The sequence below is a fragment of the Rattus norvegicus genome, chromosome 1 (genome assembly GCF_036323735.1).
Source record: "Rattus norvegicus strain BN/NHsdMcwi chromosome 1, GRCr8, whole genome shotgun sequence".
NCBI classification, from domain to species: domain Eukaryota; kingdom Metazoa; phylum Chordata; class Mammalia; order Rodentia; family Muridae; genus Rattus; species Rattus norvegicus.
The window spans coordinates 103,070,105-103,087,792 of NC_086019.1; the positions used below are offsets into that span (position 1 = coordinate 103,070,105).

The 17,688-nt window shown below is 46.1% G+C and overlaps 1 protein-coding gene across 8 annotated transcripts; it reads right to left on the minus strand.

The window, feature by feature from the left end:
• Positions 1-1,880: 1,880 nt before the first annotated feature.
• Positions 1,881-16,583, minus strand: Cd33 (CD33 molecule). Of its 8 annotated transcripts, XM_063280940.1 has the most exons (8): positions 16,528-16,583; positions 16,164-16,271; positions 6,724-6,784; positions 6,273-6,653; positions 5,737-6,015; positions 3,749-3,842; positions 3,408-3,475; positions 1,881-2,523 (listed from the first exon to the last, which is right to left on the minus strand). In XM_063280940.1, exons 3-8 carry the CDS (start codon positions 6,758-6,760, stop codon positions 2,486-2,488), a joined length of 897 nt encoding a protein of 298 aa, XP_063137010.1. In that variant the 5' UTR covers positions 6,761-6,784; positions 16,164-16,271; positions 16,528-16,583; the 3' UTR covers positions 1,881-2,485. The 8 variants fall into 8 exon arrangements, 5 of the variants coding, with proteins under 5 accessions (XP_063137010.1, XP_017445590.1, XP_063137011.1 ...); XM_017590101.3 differs by lacking the exons at positions 16,164-16,271; positions 16,528-16,583 and having other exon boundaries at positions 6,724-6,954; XM_063280941.1 differs by lacking the exons at positions 16,164-16,271; positions 16,528-16,583 and having other exon boundaries at positions 6,273-6,544; positions 6,724-6,912.
• Between the last annotated feature and the right edge of the window lie 1,105 nt (positions 16,584-17,688).

Genomic DNA, 17,688 nt, shown 5'->3' on the forward strand with positions numbered 1-17,688 from the left:
TCCTCACTCCCTCCTCAAGACCCTGTTGATTGACTAATCAGGCTTGGCCACACATAAACAAATACACACCACACATATACATACATGGATACACACACACACACACACACACACACACACCACATAGGCACAGAGAGAGAGACACATACATAAACACTCGTGCACAGCACACACACACACACACACACATCATCATCATCATCATCATCATCATCATCATCATCATCATCATCATCACCCAGCATAATATGACCAAAGATGACAAGCATTGAGATTGATGAACCCTTCCCCAGTCTAACCTGTATGGTAGTGAAGAAGCTAGAATTGAAGCAGCTTGTCAGAGGAGGTTATACTTGATCAAAGTGGATCTGAGTTGATTTTTGTGTGCAGGTGAGAGGTCTAGTTTCACTCTTCTGTGCATAGAAATGTGCTTTGTTGAAGAGGCTTACTTTTCTCCAGTGTATACTTTTTACTTCCCTGTTAAAGATTGATGGCTGGGGGCTGGAGAGATGACCCAGCAGTTAAAAGTACTGGCTGTGGGGCTGGAGAGATGACTCAGTGGTAAACAGCACCGACTGCTCTTCCAGAGGTCCTGAGTTCAAATCCCAGCAACCACATGGTGGCTCACAATCATCTGTAATGAGATTTGATGCCCTCTTCTGGTGTGTCTTAAGACAGCTGTAGTGTACTTATATATAATAAATAAATAAATCTTAAAAAAAAAGTACTGACTGTTATTGCAGAGAACTAGGCTCAAGTCTCAGCACCTGCATGATGGTTTATCATCATCTACAACTCCAATTCAGCAGATATGAAGTCATCTTGCAGCCTATGCAAGCAGGCTGATCTCATGTGCACAAACATACATGCAGGCAAAAAATACACATAAAGTAAAAATTTAAATTAAACGATTGTTAGCCGTGGTTGTATGGTTTCTGTCTGGACTTTGAAAAAACAGTGCCATCCCACCTCCCGCAGGGCTCTTATTCATCAGAGTTTCATTGACTATGTAGGGTATTGTGTGTGTCAGTATGAATTTTTGGATTTAAAAAGCATTGTTTTGTGAGTGAAGAATGGAGTTTCCTTGTTGATGGGTCAGCCCCGAGTCTGTAGACTGCTTTTGGTGGGATGTCCATCCTCAGAGACTATTTATTATGAAACGTGAACATGGGAGGCCTTTCGGCCTTCTGTTGTCTTCCTATATTTCTTTAGTGTTTTAGAGTTTTCATATACACATCTCTCACTTCTTTAGTTAAGTTTACTCCAAGTACTTTTTAGGCTGCTGAGAATGGCATCGCCTCCCTGATTCCTTTTTCACTGCATCTACCACTGGCACATAGAAAGGCGACTGAGTCTCTAGAAAACCACTATCTAGGAGGCAGTAGAGGTGACTTGGTGGGTAAACTGAGGACCCGAGTTTGGACTCCCAGCACTCACATAAAGTGACATGTGACAGGTATGTAATGTTCATCAAAACTTTGGAAGTCAGAAAGAGGTAGCCCCAGGGCCTCACTGGCCAGCCAGTCTCACCTAAACAGCAAACTCCAGGTTCAGGGAGAGAGCCAATGCTTCATTTGGGGTTCTATTGCTGTGTAGATACACGGTTACAGCAGCAACTCTCATGAAGGAAAACATTTAACTGGAGATGGCTTATAGGTTCAGAGGCTTAGTCCATTATTGTCATGGTGGGAAGCATGGCGTCATGCAGACAGACACGGTGCCAGAGAGGTAGGGAGCTGAGAGTTCTATATCTGGATTGGCAGGCATTGGGAAATAGAGTGACACTGGGCCTGGCTTGAGGATTTAAAACCCCAAAGCCTATCCCCAGTGGCACACTTCCTCCAACTAGGCCACACCTATTTCAACAAGGCCACACCTCCTAATTGTGCCCAATGGGGGCCATTTTTATTCAAACCACCACATCCTATGTCAGGATGATGATGATGATGATGATGATGATGATGACGACGACAACGACGACAATGTAGCAAACAATAGAAGAAGACACTGAACTTTGACCTCTGGTCTTCATGGTACTCATGCGCAAGAGCATTGTCCCACACTTGTGTATATTCCTCCATATGAGAGATGTGGAGAGAGGGAAGGAGAAAGAGAGGTGAGGCAGGAGGAGAAGGCAGGAGCCCATTATACTGAGTACAAAAACCAAAAATAGAGGGAACGACCTCTGATGATGTGAATTAAGAAACACAGACTCAGTCCCAGGTCTCTTATTGTAAAGTCAGACATGGTCAACAGAGTGTGAGACTCACACAGCAGCGTAATCCATTGTCTGTTGGAATCAGCGGGATCCAGGAATTATCTGCAGGGAGCCATAGAGGACACAGGTGCTTTACACAAGAGCAAAGCTTGGTGAACTTAGATCTCTGGGTACTCCTGAGACTTCGCCCCCATGAAATTCAGGGGAATCTAAGTTCAGATACTGCTCTGTTCCTAAGGTAAGTCCTTCCTCAAGGGTCTTGAATTCTCAGCATGGCTGTGCACCTTGGAGTCCTGCGGGTGAGCCTGTGTGGAGAGGAAAGAAAAGGGTCTTCTTGGCAGCACACGGGAGGAAGTTCAGGGAGGTAGAGAGGGTCTGTGCAGAGTATTCATTATAATAAGGTGTTTGTTCCACAAGTGGCTCTGAAGCCACCACTTCGTCATTCACTGGTAAGCGTGAGGTCCTTCAGAAGCTCACCCGCCTTGTGCTCTCTACTCCACTCTAGATCCCTGAATCCCCATGTGCACTGAACACTGGGTCCACAGGATGGCAGCCCCATAGAGATGAGACACTGGCTCAATGGTAAAGAGATGACGGCAGATTAGGAAAACAAAAATGTGACCGCTAATGTGGCTGCCATGTAGGTGAATCAGAGAGAGAGACTAAAAAACAGCAGTTTCCCCAAAGCCCACTTTCTACCTGTGAGTCTCCCTGTGGTGGAGGTACCATGTTAGTGCCGTTAGCACGGGGCATGAGGTACCTCTCGCAGACGGGTGCATGAAACATCCTGGAGCCACAGCATCAGATGCTGTTGGAGATGGGCAGTGATTATAAAATGGGATCGCTTTCTGCCTGCAACTTGCGGCATCATTTCTTACTCTGATGGTGTTTACCAGGAGAGCGAAATAAAGCACACTCCATAGAAAGCGGGGAGGGAAGAAGGAGAACAAGGGCCAGTGTGGAGAAAGGGGTAAAAGTGGATCGAAGCCTTGGGGAAAAGAGGCTAGATGGTGTTTCATGGTGTGAGGAATGGAAAGACTAAAATAAATGCACATGGGACTCTACACAGAGATGGTACCCGTGGGAAGGTGAGCTCGGGGTAGCTCTGGGTGGCTGAGCCAAGTCCCACTACAGCTATTATATGGAGGACACGAAAGAGACATGGAGTGCATGGGCCTGTGTGACTAACCTTGGTAGGGATTTTCACAGTTCATGTGCACCGACAGTTTTGTTGCCTTCCTCCTGCAGATCACCACACTGAGGAAACCAAGGACGGAAGTGTGGGCACTTGAGGGGCTATGTAAAACAGTTCCCTCCACTGTGCTCTGGCCAGAGACGAGACAGCCATGGCCAGTCACCACCACCTCATTGTCCAAATGAGTCAGTCACCACGTGCACCAGAGCTGAGCACAGACATCTAACCATTGTACAGTCCCTACCCACACAGCCCTGTTTCATTTGCTCTGTGCAGATCCCTTCACGTCCCCCCCTTCCTGTTATCCCCCTTTCTATCCCAGGGGCAGTACTCACCTGAGAAGTGTGAGACAGAGCCCAAGAATCAGGAGCTTGACTGCTGCCTCCCCGACAGCCACCAGGACCACCTGTCTCATCTGGTCTGATTTCCCTGCAGAAACATACGCACTGGGCTGGGCTCACCTGGAAACCACAGCCCCGGTCTTCCCTCTCTCAGTTGGACTTGAATATTCAGTGTCTCAACTGACAGTAACAAGAGTTAGAAACAAAACTCACTGAATAAGAAAACGTCCTTGATGACATAGGTGTGACTAGTCAGCTCTCCAGCAGACATCATCACAAGACACCCCAACAAAGCAATCATAAACAGCAACAAGACCACCAGATTGTCAGAAGACAAGCAAATGAGCAGCGAGAACAGGAGAACACCGTCCGTTGTCAGGTAAATGAAAACTGCAGCGGGACACTTCTGTGCACAGAGACAGGCTGCGAGTTTTCCTAAGAAGGGAAGTGACCCCACTGGTGGGAATGCGGAGTGGGCGGAGCTCTGATCACTGTGGAAACTTCACACACTCAAAATGAAAAGCAGAATTACCATCTCCCTCGTAGTCGTCATCTCCCTCCTGCTGTGTGCCCAGGAGAAGGGGGACATACTCTCAAACACAAACACACATTCTCCAAAGCTGGGGCCCACTAATGCAGAGCAGAGATGACTCCAGACCCTGTCTTCTGACGGACTGATGAGCAAGTGTGGTCAGGGCAACACTGAGTTCAGTTTGGGTCATCGAGGAATGCAATACTGTTGTTGTGTGTCAACACCTGAATACAGGATGCTGAGGAACAACAAGTCAGATGCAAAAGGATACACTTCTGGGGCCTCCATGTTTGTAAAAAGTGCAGATGAGGCATGTCAGGGTTTGTGCAAAGACCGCAGCAAGTCAGTGTTTGCTGGAGGAGTACAGGGAGTGACTGTTGTAGATCAGAGTTTCTGTCTGGGGACATGCAAAGGCTCTGGAGTCCCAGAGTGTGCTCTTCATTATATGGCAGCTGTTAGCGATGGAGTTAATATTGTAAAGATACATACTGATGGAATTAATACTGTATAGATTACATACTGATGAAGCTAATACTGTACAGATTACATACTGATGGAGTTAATACTGTACAGATTACATATTGATGGAGTTAATACTGTACAGATTACATACTGATGGAGTTAATACTGTACAGATTACATACTGATGGAGTTAATACTGTACAGATTACATACTGATGAAGCTAATACTGTACAGATTACATACTGATGGAGTTAATACTGTACAGATTGCATACTGATGGAATTAATACTGTACAGATTACATACTGATGGAGTTAATACTGTACAGATTACATACTGATGGTGTTAATACTGGATGGATTTATGTAAAGTAAAATTATAGATGTAAAAACAACAAGGCAGTTCCAAAGTCCCCCTGACAACTGAACTCCACAGCATTTCTCAGAGGCTGGAGTGTGGCTTAGGCTGAAGACAGACCACTTCATCCCTCTCCATGAGGAAGGCACCTTCCCCCACACTAACTTAAGACCTGCTTCTCAGTAGCTGTATTTGAGCAGTAGCCAAGTCCAGAGGTCCAAAGGATTGGGGAGTTTGTGGGCTCAGGTGTTAATGTATCTGTATAGTCTGTGGATGGGGAGGCCATCGCTGGTTCTATAGTAAAGAGTGTCTTGAGTGTAAGGAGGGGTGTTCTGTGTGCTGAGCTGAAAAGTCCCTGCCTTCCTAGGCCACAATAGCTCTCCTACCTGTGACAGCTTTGATGGGACATGGAACAAGGGATTCTGTACAGAATATTTTAGAAAAAAGTTTCCATGTTAAGCTGAGCTGAGGGTGAGACAAGACAGGACTTCCCATAACTAGTCAAGACATTATAGTCAGAAAAATAGGGCCTCTGTGTTTCCAGGACCCACCAATAGCCAGGCCACCAAGACACAGTTATTGTGAACCCCTGCTTTATACTTGGAGTCTTGTTTCCTGATCTGACACTCACAGGTAACATTGAGGCGGATGGTTCTTTCCACAGTGACGCCTGCTCCAGAGAAGGTCACCAGACAGGTGAGTTTGGTACCATGGTCCTGGGGCCGAGGTGTGAGTGTCAGCACTGAGGAGTTTGTGGTTCTGGAACTCAAGGAGGTGAGGGCATCTGACATCCAGGAGAAGGTAGGGGGTGTCCCCTGCTCACAGGCCCAAGGCACAGAGCAGCTCAGATTGCTAGGATGGCCAGCTCTCAGGGTTTCCGGGATTATGATGTCAGGAGTCCGTGATAGAGCTAAGAGAGGGAAGGAGGGAGAGGAAGATATAAGCCATGATAGAGACACTCAAAAACTCCCTGAACAGCAAACTCTGCCTCAGGACAACCATCTTCCCTCACATAGCCCAGCATCCGTTTCATAGGAACTACCAAAGATGAGGTACAAGTCTCTTCACACACACACACACACACACACACACACACACACACACACACACACACACACTGTACTTTGTGGCCTCTTAAGATAACTATCAGGCGACTTCATTGCTTACGGGTCACATGCAGCAACAGCTGGTTTGCTCTGTAAGAATATCTCACAAAAGGTTCTCTAACCACTCTGAAGAAGTACACTCCTGTGTCATTTTTCTGTGCATCTCTGATGAGCAGGGAACAGTCATGTTTCTGTGGGTCTCCAAGGAGTTGGAATCGGCCCTGTGTTGCCTTCTGCACTAGTTGTCTGGGGTCATTTGTGGCCACTGGAGAATCTTCATGGAGACTCGTCCCTTTCAGGAGCCAGTAGCCAGTGACAGGTCCAAAAGTGGGCCTAATGGAGGGGTAAGAAACACTGCAGGGCACATGAACACACAAGGCCTCCTCTACTGTCACCGACTTGGGCGCCACCAGCTGGAATTCTAAATCCTGAACCAGGGAGTCTGCAAAGAAATGAGAGGTATCTTGGTCCTGTCCTACCAGCCCATCCCAGCCCCTGGCCCCACCACTCACCTGTACACAGCAAGAGCAGTAGCACTATCCACAGCATAGCACAGTGAATGGCCCTGGCTTCCTACAAGTAAAACGGGAAGGAGAGTTGGGTGGTTGAAGCTTCCTGTCATGGGTAAGAGTTGCAGATTTTGGTGTCACAGGACTGAGGAGAAATCTCACTGGAACCCCAGTAATGAAATCAGGCAGAGAGCAACTGACCACAGAGAAGGAACTTCCAACCCATATGTTATCAGAACTGCCACAGAACTTGAAGATTAAGCACTTCCACTTTTTACATGTTGGGCCACACTCGTTGAGAAGAGCCTACCCCCTGCTCCTGTCTCCTCTCCGTGGCTTACTCTCATTCCACTGTCACCCTCAGAACATTAGATGCTGTCTGAAAAAAAAAAACACAGCTTCTGAATGCTCTCAAAAGTCAGTCTGGCAGAAGCAGGGTTCAAGGAGTTAACAGAGGAGCCTTGAGGAATAAGGGACAAGGAACAAGACACTTCAGGGCACATAGGCCCTCCTCAACTGTCACTGACGTGGACACCAGCTGGAATCTTGACTCCTGACTCTGCAAAGAAATAAGAGGGGAAGAATTTTCCCTAGGGTGAAATATGCAGAAATGAATAAATGAATGAGTGAATAAATGAATAAGTGTGTGGCAGAAGCACATCATGGGAAGTTCCTCTTTGCTGGAAAACTGAAAGGCTGGGAAGTTCTATATGGAGCGAGGAAAGACTCCAGCTGCCCCAGGGAGTGATGGAGGAACTGGTGGGAGCCTTGACTGCCCCGTGTATCTAGCTAGTGGGTTTTCAAGAACAAGTGGGTAGAATGGGAGAACCAAACTCCAACGGCTTTAAAAACGTGACCCCCAGGTTGACCTTCCTAATGCACTTACTTCCTTTCTTCAATCGTCCCTGGTGTGGACCACACAGAGGTTATATAGACCAGCAAGTGGGAAAACATCCAGAAGACACTGGAGAGAATCTCTAGGGCTTCAGAGGCAGATTCCTTGTCTCTGTCCCTTCTGTGGCTCATGGTTAAGCAGATAGATTATAGTTCCTGCCTTAGGGTTTCTGTTTCTGTGATAAAATATCGTTAAGTGTGGTTGTTTGAATAAGAATGCTCCTCCTCATGTAGTCTCATATGTTTGAATTCTTGGCCATCAGAAGTGGCAATAATTAAGAGGGATTAGGAGGTATGGCCTTGTTGGAGGAAGTGTGTCACTGGGGGTGGGCTTTGAGGTTTCTAAAGCTCAAGCCATGCCTAGGGTCACTCTCTCTTCCTGCTGCCTGTGGATCTGGATATAGAGCTCTCAGATACTTCTCTAGTGCTGTGTCTACTTGCACACTGATATGCTTCCCACTATGATAAAGATGGACTAAACCTCTGAAATGGTAAGTGTTCACCAATTAAATGCTTTCTTTTATAAGAATTTCCATGCTCCTGGCATCTCTTGGCAGCAGTAGAACACTAGCTAGGATGAGAGTTGGTACTAAGAGTCAGATGTTGGCGTGACAGGTCTGACCATACTGATTGTTGGTGGAATGTGGACCTGGGGATTTCAGACTAGAAAAGCAGTTGAACACTTTAAGAAGGGTTTAATGGGCCATACTGGATGCAGGGATGACAATGGTGTTGAGAGCAGTGTGGATTGTGACAGCCTTGCTCAAGAGGTTTCAGAGAGAAGGAAAACATTATTAACTGACCTAGAGACCTTTCTTGTGATATTTTGGGGGAAGAATGTGGCTGCTGCTTGCTAGGGCTGGAACATAGAGCCCTTGTTGAAATACATTTTTCACTAGATTTATGTTTTCAATGGTTTCCTTAAATGCCTAAGCTTGGCTGGCCTTGAACTCGGAGATCGACCAACTTCTGCCTTCTGAGTCCTTGGATTAAAGGTGTGCAACATCATAACCAGTCCTAAGCTTTTTTTTTTTTTTTTTTTTTTTTTTTTTTTTAGAATCCTTTTCACTTTTTAAAAATTCTTCTTCATGAGTTGGAATCTTGGCTGGGGGTGGGGGGTCTTGCTCTGAAGCCATCACTCCCTTTATTCCACTTAGTATCAGGCTTTTCTTTAATCTGTTTACACTCCCTGGTATCAACCCTTTCCATCAACCTATATATTTTGTATTTGTCTTTGCTCAGTTTGCTCCTTTTTATTATAGATCTGCATAAGACTGGCTGCTAATAACCGCAGGGCACAGTCAACACTAGACTATTTGGAAATCTCTTCTGCCAAGGCGATTAACCCAAAACTCTTCAGACAAGGGCAAAAAGTAGACACGTTCCTTGGCAAATGTAGGCCTCCCCAGTTCACCCTCAGCGCCACTGCCTTCCATGCTGCTATTAGTAAAGTCCATGAAGCCTAAAATGGCCAGTCACTCTTCTAGGCCAAAGTCCCAAAATGTCCCATGTGTTTCTAAACAAAAGTCCATCTCAGCAATAATCCAGTCCCTGGTACCAATTTCTGTCTTAGGATTTCTACTGCCGGGAAGAGACACCATGACCACAGCAAGTCTTATAAAGAAAAAAAAATTTAATGTTGGCTGGTTTACAGTTCAGAGGTTTAGTCTATTGTCATCACGGTGTAAAACATGGCAGCCCCCAGGTAGTCACGATCCTGGAGAAGGAGTCACAAGTTCTGCATCTGGATCAGCAGGCAGCAGAAAGAAAAATATGGTACCAATTTTTGTCTTAGGGTTTCTATGGCTGTGGTGATTTAAAAAAAAACAAAACACCACCATGATCAAAAGCAACCTTAAGAGGAAGGCTTATATTTCTTTTCTTTCTTTTTTTTTTTTTTAAGATTTATTTATTCTATAAGTACACTTGTAGTTGTTTTCAGACATACCAGAAGAGGGCATCAGATCTCATTACAGATGGCTGTGAGCCACCATGTGGTTGCTGGGATTTGAACTCAGGACCTCTGGAAGAGCAGTCAGTGCTCTTAACCACTGAGTCATCTCTCCAGCCCCCTTTATATTTCATCTTTAAGCATGTAGTCCATCATTCCAGGAGGTCAGGGAGGAAACTCAAGGAGGGAAACTGGATGCAGGAACTGATGCAGAAGCCATGGAGAAATGAGTTTACTATCTTGTACCCCCTAAATTGTTTTTTTTTTCATTTTTTGAACTTTTTTTTGTTATGTTTGCATACCAAAGGCTGCCCTCTCCCAGACTCTCCCTCACAGAGTCCCTCCGTCTTCCCCTCCCCATCTCCTCTGAGAGCCCACCCTCCATACCCACCAATCCTGGGGCACCAAGTCTCTGCAGGATTAGGCTCTCTGCAGGATTAGGCTCATCATCTCCCACTGAGGCCAGACAAGGCAGCCTTGTAAGGGAACAAATACCACAGTCAGGCTTTAGGGGAGGGCCTCTGCTCTGTTTGTTGGGGGACTCACATGGAGACTGCACGTCTGTTACATATGTACCAAGGGCCTCAGTCCAGCCCATGTATGCTCATTGGATGGTGGCTTAGTCTCTGAGAACTTCCAGGGGTCCAGGTTAGTTGACTCTGTTGGTCATCCTGTGGGATTCCTATCCCCTTCAGGATCTTCAATCCTTCACCCAATTCTTCCATAAGGGACTCTGACCTCCACCCAATGTTTGGATGTGGGTATCTATATCTGTTTGTCAGCTGCTGGGTAGAGTTTCTCAGAGGACAGTTATGTTAGGCTCCTGTCTGCAAGCATAACAATATCATTCATTAATAGTGCTAGGGATTGGTGTTTGCACATAGGATGGGTCACAAGTTAGGCCAGTTATTGATTGGCCATTCCTTCAGTCTGCTCCATTTTTGCCCCGGCATTTCTTTTAGAGCAAATTTTGGATTGAAAATTTTGTGAGTGAGTTGGTATCCTTATCCCTCCACTGGGGGTCCTGCCTGGCTATAGGAGGTAGCATCTTGGTATAACGCTAAACAAGCAAGTGAAAGACCTGTAAATAAGAGCTTCAAGTCCCTGAAGGAAGAAACCAAAGAAGATATCAGAAGATGGAAAGATCTCCCATGCTCAAAAAAAGATGGAAAGATCTCCCATGCTCATGGATAGATAGGATTGGCCATTTTCCAAAAAGCAATCCACAGATTTTATGCAATCCCCATCAAAATCCCAACACAATGTTTTACAGACCTTGAAAGAGCAATTTTCAACTTTATATGAAAAAAAAAAACAGGATAGCCAAAACAATCCTAAACAATAAAACATTTCTGGAGGTATCATCCCTGATCTCAAGCTGTACTACAGAGTAATAGTGATAAAAACTGCCTGGTATCAGTACAGAAGCAGACAGGTTGATCAATAGAATAGAATCAAAGACCCAGAAATAAACCCACACAACTATGGACACTTGAACTTTGGCAAAGAATCCAAAACAATACAACAGAAAAAAAAAAAGAAAGCATCTCCAGCAAATGGTGCTGGTCTAACTGGATGTCTGCATGTAAAGGAATGAAAATAGAGCCATATTTATCATTTGGCACAAAACTCAAGTCCAAGTGAATGAAAGACCTTTCAAAAACCTTTTTATTGATTCATTGTTTATTTCACACCATGCACCCTAATCCCATTCATCTCCCCATCTTTCCATAGCCACCCTGTGCCCTTGCAGCCTGCCCCTAAAAGAGACAAACCAAACATCACACTATGAAGCCCTGGCATGTCATAGTGTGTCACACCCTTTTACCCAAACAGCTTTCCTTGAAAATGGACATTTCAGTGAATCATTGGTCTTGTTCAAGGAGGCCTCTGCCTTCTGCTATACTATTAGCAGATTCTCACTGGGACGCCTCTCAGATATCCTGTTGTTGCCCTATGTCATGGAGATCTTATAGCTTTGGTCCTGGACAACAAGCCCTTTCACACACTCCAGCAGTTAATAGATGATGGAGAGATGTTGGTATGGGCCAACTCTAAGCCCTCTATGTGGCCTGGGTGGTAGCATGACAGCTCTCCCGTGCTCCTTAGCAGCAGGGTCAGCTCTCCCACACTGCCCCATGCCACTTGAGCCAGCTCTGCTCAAGTAAGGAGCAGAGCAAGCTTACCCATTATTGCATCCTCAGAGCTGGCTCTCCCCCAACACATACCACCAGGGCCAGCTCTACTGTGTTGCCTAGGCAAGGAGAGGGGTTGGGCAAGCTCACCTACTTTCACGCCATGAGGGTTAACTCTCCCATGCTGCCCAGGTTAGGGGGTGAGACCATATCACCACACTCACATCCTTGGGCAGGCATGGGGGTGGGGGAGGAGGAGCTCACCTGCACTCACACCACCAGAGTCTGCTCTATTGTGCTTCCAGAGTGAGGTGTAGGACCTGCTCTCCTGAGTGCTGCACCATGGTGAGGGGCTGGAAGCTCTCCTGTTTTTACTTCCTCAGGCCCACCTCCTGGATTTTTTCAACCAGCCTTCTTATACACCCCAGCACCACCACCCTAGGTCACAATGACCTGAGAATTGTATGGTAGAAGCAGCCAAATTCTTCTCCAAGTTGCTTCTTTTCCTGATGTTTTAGCATAGCCAAAGTATCCATAGCTAAGACAATCCCAGTCTTCAGTCTTTGAATCCAATGAAAGAATGGGGAACAATGCTATTTGCAGTCTCATGGTTGTTGTGTGTTCAGGTTGTGCAAAAAATTCATATGGGCTACCTTGTCTATCTTCAGTGTTCATTCTGAGACTCATGTCCCCAGCGAGCCATTTGTCATTGCCCACAGCCTGCAGTAATTCCTTCCAAGGAACATTAGGGACTGGTCTCCCTGATTTCTTTTGTGCCACCTAGGGAAGAAATGGAACCACTCTCCACATAGTCGGATGCCTACACTCACAGAGCATCATGAGATTAATCAAGTCAAAGTTTATGTTTTGAAGTCCCAACTTTCCAGTCCCTCCGACTGTGACTGTGCCTGGAACAAACTATTTAGAGAGTTGTAGTGAGGTAATTAGCATAGCCCAAACCCAGTACCATTGCATTCTCATTAGAAGAGGAGCTTTGGACATAGAGACACACAGGGCAAAACGTGCAAACATAGGAGACACTCTCTTAAGGTTGACAAGAGAGGCCATAGGAGGAATCTGCCTTGAAAGCACCCTGATCTGAGACTTTCAGCCTCAGAATGGAGGAAACAAACCTGTGGTTTAAACTGCTCAGTGTGCTGTTCTTTGTCACTACAGGTTGAGCAAGCAGATACGTGAGGTCATTTTGAAAATGCTATATAAAACACCAGAAAGCTGCTCACACAGCCTGTCCTGGTCATAGGCAGAGCACACAGGGTACAGTATACAACTGTGTCCTAGGAAGAAGATTAGGGAATAGAGAGAAGGAAAAGTCTGGGATGCCAGAGGAAACATCTGTATCCCTGTATACCAGGCCTGTATCTATAGGGTGGTTCTATCACCCTGTCAACCCATGCTCTCCTCCTTACAGGAGGATTGGTCCCATCTGTGGGCCATGGTTTCCTACTTGGTTATGCTGGTATATAACAGACTCTCAAGAGATATATGGGGGGAAGGGACAGAAACTAGAGAGAGAGAAAGAGAGGGGAAGGAATAAGAGAAAGAAGAAGAGAATGAGCGTGAGAAGGAGGGTGTTAGATGGGAACAGGATAAAGAACCAGTATATTGAATAGAAAATTAAGACACAGAGGGGACAGTATCCCTGGTGCTGTCAAACTGTTAATAAATGAAGGTCTACATGATAACTCATCATAGTGGAAGACTCACACACAGCAGTTGGAATGGGAAGAATCTGGGAATTGCCCTTGTGGTTCCATAGAAGTTATGGTTTACCAGACTAGAGGGATGATCCTGAGGGCTCCTCAATGGGTTGAGATCTCTGAGTACTGAGGAAAAGCATCCTCTTCAATCACTCATAGTGGCTGTTCTAATCTGCTGAGCTTTCCCACCCCAACCTACCCATTCCTCCTACACTCAACACTCAAGGCTATAGTCCACTCTGTTTCCACACACTGCTGACAAACCCTGGTGCCATCCTACATGACCTCATGTGACCTAGAGCATGTACGTTCCTCTCAAGAACTGAGTCACACGATGTTTTTCATTGTCACTCCCTCATGATTAGTAGATGTTGCCACACCTGAATAAAGCCAAAGCAGCAGGTAGCACACATAGTACTGAATGGGGCACCAGCATAAGCTGGAATTCAACTATTGAATCCCCACCCTCCCCATCACAGGGCCTCAGTTCTGTTCAGAATCTCAGATGAAAGACCCGATTCACCTAGATGCTCTTGTTCACAAGTCTCTCTCTCCCAGGACTCACATTCCTCTTTGTACAGGGTATCTTTGACAGATCTTTTGAGTCACACCCAGGCTGACCTTCTAGTCCCACTTCGCCATGCATCCTGGAATTTCAGAACACAGATTCAAGGGCCCACCTCAATACCTGGCTGTCCTGCCAAAGATACTCTGTCCGGGAAGAACCAGATGTCAATGCCAGTGCAGGAGGCAAGGCAATGTAAGAGCTGCTCTTTTGCCAAGAGCTAAGGGCTGAGGGGTTAGCAGTAAAAAGAAATGACAGAAAGCGATTTCAGGGCTGTATTGCATGTGACACTGTCATGAGGAGCATGTCACAAATGTGCCAAAGGCATGGCACACACAACACCCACAGCGATTTCTGTCAATGACAGTTACACATCTTTGGGGGTTCATTCTTTATGACAATGGACTCCCTGAGCATGATCATTTTAAAACAAGAGTCTGAGTACTTGTGAGAAGAGAAGCTTAGTTGACAGTATTCATGACTGCCACTCACACTTATGGTGAGACTTGACCTGCTCTAAGCACAAATAGTTCTTAAAAATCATTCCCAAATGTTCAGTCAGTCACTGGAGGGAAAACACGTTGGTACAGAGAAAAAGAGAAAGCTGCTGATCTCTCATGGATAGCTTTGCCAAGTATCAGAGAGCATAGGGGAGGAGGCCTGACTAGCTGTTCCTAGTGAACCTCCCATATTTGAATGAGAAAACCCAGGTGTGGTGTGGATGAGCCCCCAGCAACAGCTCCAGGGTGGGAGTATGGTCCACCTGGGTCAGGTTCTGGGGGACAGATTGAGGGTTATCAGTAGCATATGGGGAGAAAGAGGAGGGTCTCCGTTTTCCTCTAAGGCCTCATAAGAAGAAAGTTCAGGTACTGCTGGTAAGAGCCAGGTTCCCTACTGCCTATAGCCCTTCTAAGGGAAGGGGCAAGACTACTCTGTGCACAGTCAGATGTGTGCAGTCCTGGAGCATCATGGGATGCATTGCATCCTGTTCAGGTTCATGTGCAGAAGTCTCGGCCTCCGATCTGTCAGAATGTGAATGTGTCTGGAACAAGACATTAGAAAAGGTGTTCATGGGGTTGGGGATTTAGCTCAGTGGTAGAGCGCTTGCCTAGGAAGCGCAAGGCCCTGGGTTCGGTCCCCAGCTCCGAAAAAAAGAACCAAAAAAAAAAAAAAAAGAAAAGAAAAGGTGTTCATTCAGTTAGATGAGGTTACTGACATGGCTGTAATATAAAACACCTGTGTCCTTATTAAAAGAGTCACACAGCCAATGAACCATGTGAGGACACAGGACAGGACACAGAAGGAAACTGCCCTGTGCACACTGATCTGGGACTTTCAGTCTCTCAACTGAGAAAACAAACATGATTTAATCTACTTTTGTGTGGTCATCTGTTACTGCAGCCTGAGTAACCTGGCACCTGGCATCATTCAAAGGATGGCCTGTGGTCCCACAAGGAAGTTGCCCACACAGTCTGCCCTAAACCCTGCAGGGCACAGTCCTCAGAGGGTCCAGGATGTCTATGAGATGAGGTTGTGTTCAAGATGGGAGGAGAGTGGAAGGGAAAGTTTGGGTCAACAGAGAAAGCATCTGCCACCCTGTGCACCATGCCTATGTCTAGACTTACAGGAAGGTGTATTGCCATGTCACATATGCTATCCTCCTTCCATGATGGAACATGTCCAATCTCTGGACTTAGGTCTCCTAAAGGATGTGCTGGGCTATGACACTCTGTAAGGCTACATGAGAACCAAGTTACGAGAAAACCAGATCGCCGTTCACCATAAACTAGCCTGGTCATCAGACAGGGACTTGTTTTATTTTGTTGCCCCTCAGTCACCTGTTCATCTTGTCTCTTAACAGTCACCTGCTCCTGACACCTATCAGTCACCTGTTCACTCTATCCTCAGTCACCTGTTCAGTCTGTCACCCTTCAGTCACTCGGTCAGTTACCTTAGCAATAGCTGCAGCGCAGGCCATGAAGGTTTTAAAACCTGACACATTCGGGGCTGGGGATTTAGCTCAGTGGTAGAGCGCTTACCTAGGAAGCGCAAGGCCCTGGGTTCGGTCCCCAGCTCCGAAAAAAAGAACAACAACAACAAAAAAAACCTGACACATTCACCATCTGGAACTTAGTTAAAAAAAAAAAACAACAACAACAGATGAGCTTTTGATTCCTTACCTAGATGGCAAAGTTGAAAAGATTTTCAATTCTTGTTTTGGGATGCAGAGTTGGGAGGTATTTTCACTGTGGTCAGCTCTTCGTTGTACAAACTCCTCTCATTTCGACCTAAAGCAATCAGGAATATATCAGAGTAATCAGAAATAGAGCAATCAGGAAATGCATGTAGGGCAAAAATGGGATTTCAAGAAGGGAAGTCTCTGAGTGAAGAGAGAGGGTGCTGGATGCAAGTCAGGACGAGAAAGCGTTTTCTGTAGGGTTTCAAGCAAGGAGTGAGTCTGAGGCAGGGGTGGTACCGTATATATGGAGATCACACTCAGCCCATTGACCAAGTTCTCCAAGTAGGAAGAATCAATATACCTACCCTCTTCCCTCACCAGGACTCCTGCAGTATCCTCCGTGTGAACCTTGATTAACTTGAGTTGAAACACTGAGATATAGGAATCTTGACATTCGTTGTACAAAGGAGGCAAACAAGACATAAAGGGGACAATGTCTTTCTTGATATCACAATGTTAGAAAAACGAAAGGGTACACACTTGATCCTACGCCTTTGACTTCGATGTTAAATAATCCCCTCCCCACCCCATGAGATCGTTACATACAGCAGTCTGTAACCATTGCCTACGGAATGGGAACTCTCTGAGCATGGGCATTCACAGAGCACTAAGGTGCACAGGATGAGACACCCAGCCCCTTCCTTGATCCCACATCGCTTGTGAGCACAGGACCCAGCTCTGCACTCTCCTCACAGGTGGCTCTGCTAAGTGGCTACTCCTTCCAGCTTTCCTTCTTCCACCTCATTTCCCTGACTCTGAGTGATGAGAGGCCCAGGGTGGTGCCTGCAAACTTGTCTTTTCCTTATGATTTTATTCCTCGGGTCTCAGTGTTCATGATCCTCAAACTCTGCTCCACTTGGGCCCTTCCCCCGATCTAGCTCCAGATTGGAGCATACAATGTCCACCTCCACTTGGATCTCACAGGTTCCTCATCCCTGTAGAAGCAGGAATAATAATGATACTTCTGAAAGTTTCCTTCACCTACAAAACTAGCTCTGTCAGTCACAGACAATTCATTCCATTTTTGAAGTTACTTGGTGTGGCCACGGGCCTGTGGTTTCTTACCCCTATGGCCATCACTAACTTCTGTAGATACCTGTGCGGCCATCTTTGATACTTATGACACTGGGCTAGAGAAAGCTAGCTAAAACACAGACAGTCATTTCCCTGTTGGGTTGCTCTTCAAGTTGCCTTATATAACTAACACCAGCGAGGGCTTTCCCATAGCTGCACATGGAGTTCTTTCTCTGGTCTCCCCAGACTCTATATAATCTAGCCCTTCCCCCAGAACACATGCAGTGTTATCAGGTGATAGAAACCTACTCTACCCTTCTATCCAGCTATGGCGATCTTTCATGGCGGGGGGTGGGGTGGGGTGGGAGGTACAGCTGAACTCCACTAGATAGAAGTTTGTAGGCTCAGAAAACAACAACAAGAAGGTAGGCAGAGGGCATTTGAGAAGAAGA

What these genes read in the sequence shown, in the direction of transcription:
- Cd33 (XM_063280940.1), bottom strand. Translation starts at nt 6,760, where the DNA reads ATGCTGTGGATAGTGCTACTGCTCTTGCTGTGTACAG. An exon ending in ACTGCTCTTGCTGTGTACAG is followed by an intron (nt 6,654 to 6,723) that starts GTGAGTGGTGGG and finishes ATTTCTTTGCAG; the next exon opens with ACTCCCTGGTTCAGGATTTA. An exon ending in CTGTGAAAATCCCTACCAAG is followed by an intron (nt 2,524 to 3,407) that starts GTTAGTCACACA and finishes CTCTCCACACAG; the next exon opens with GCTCACCCGCAGGACTCCAA.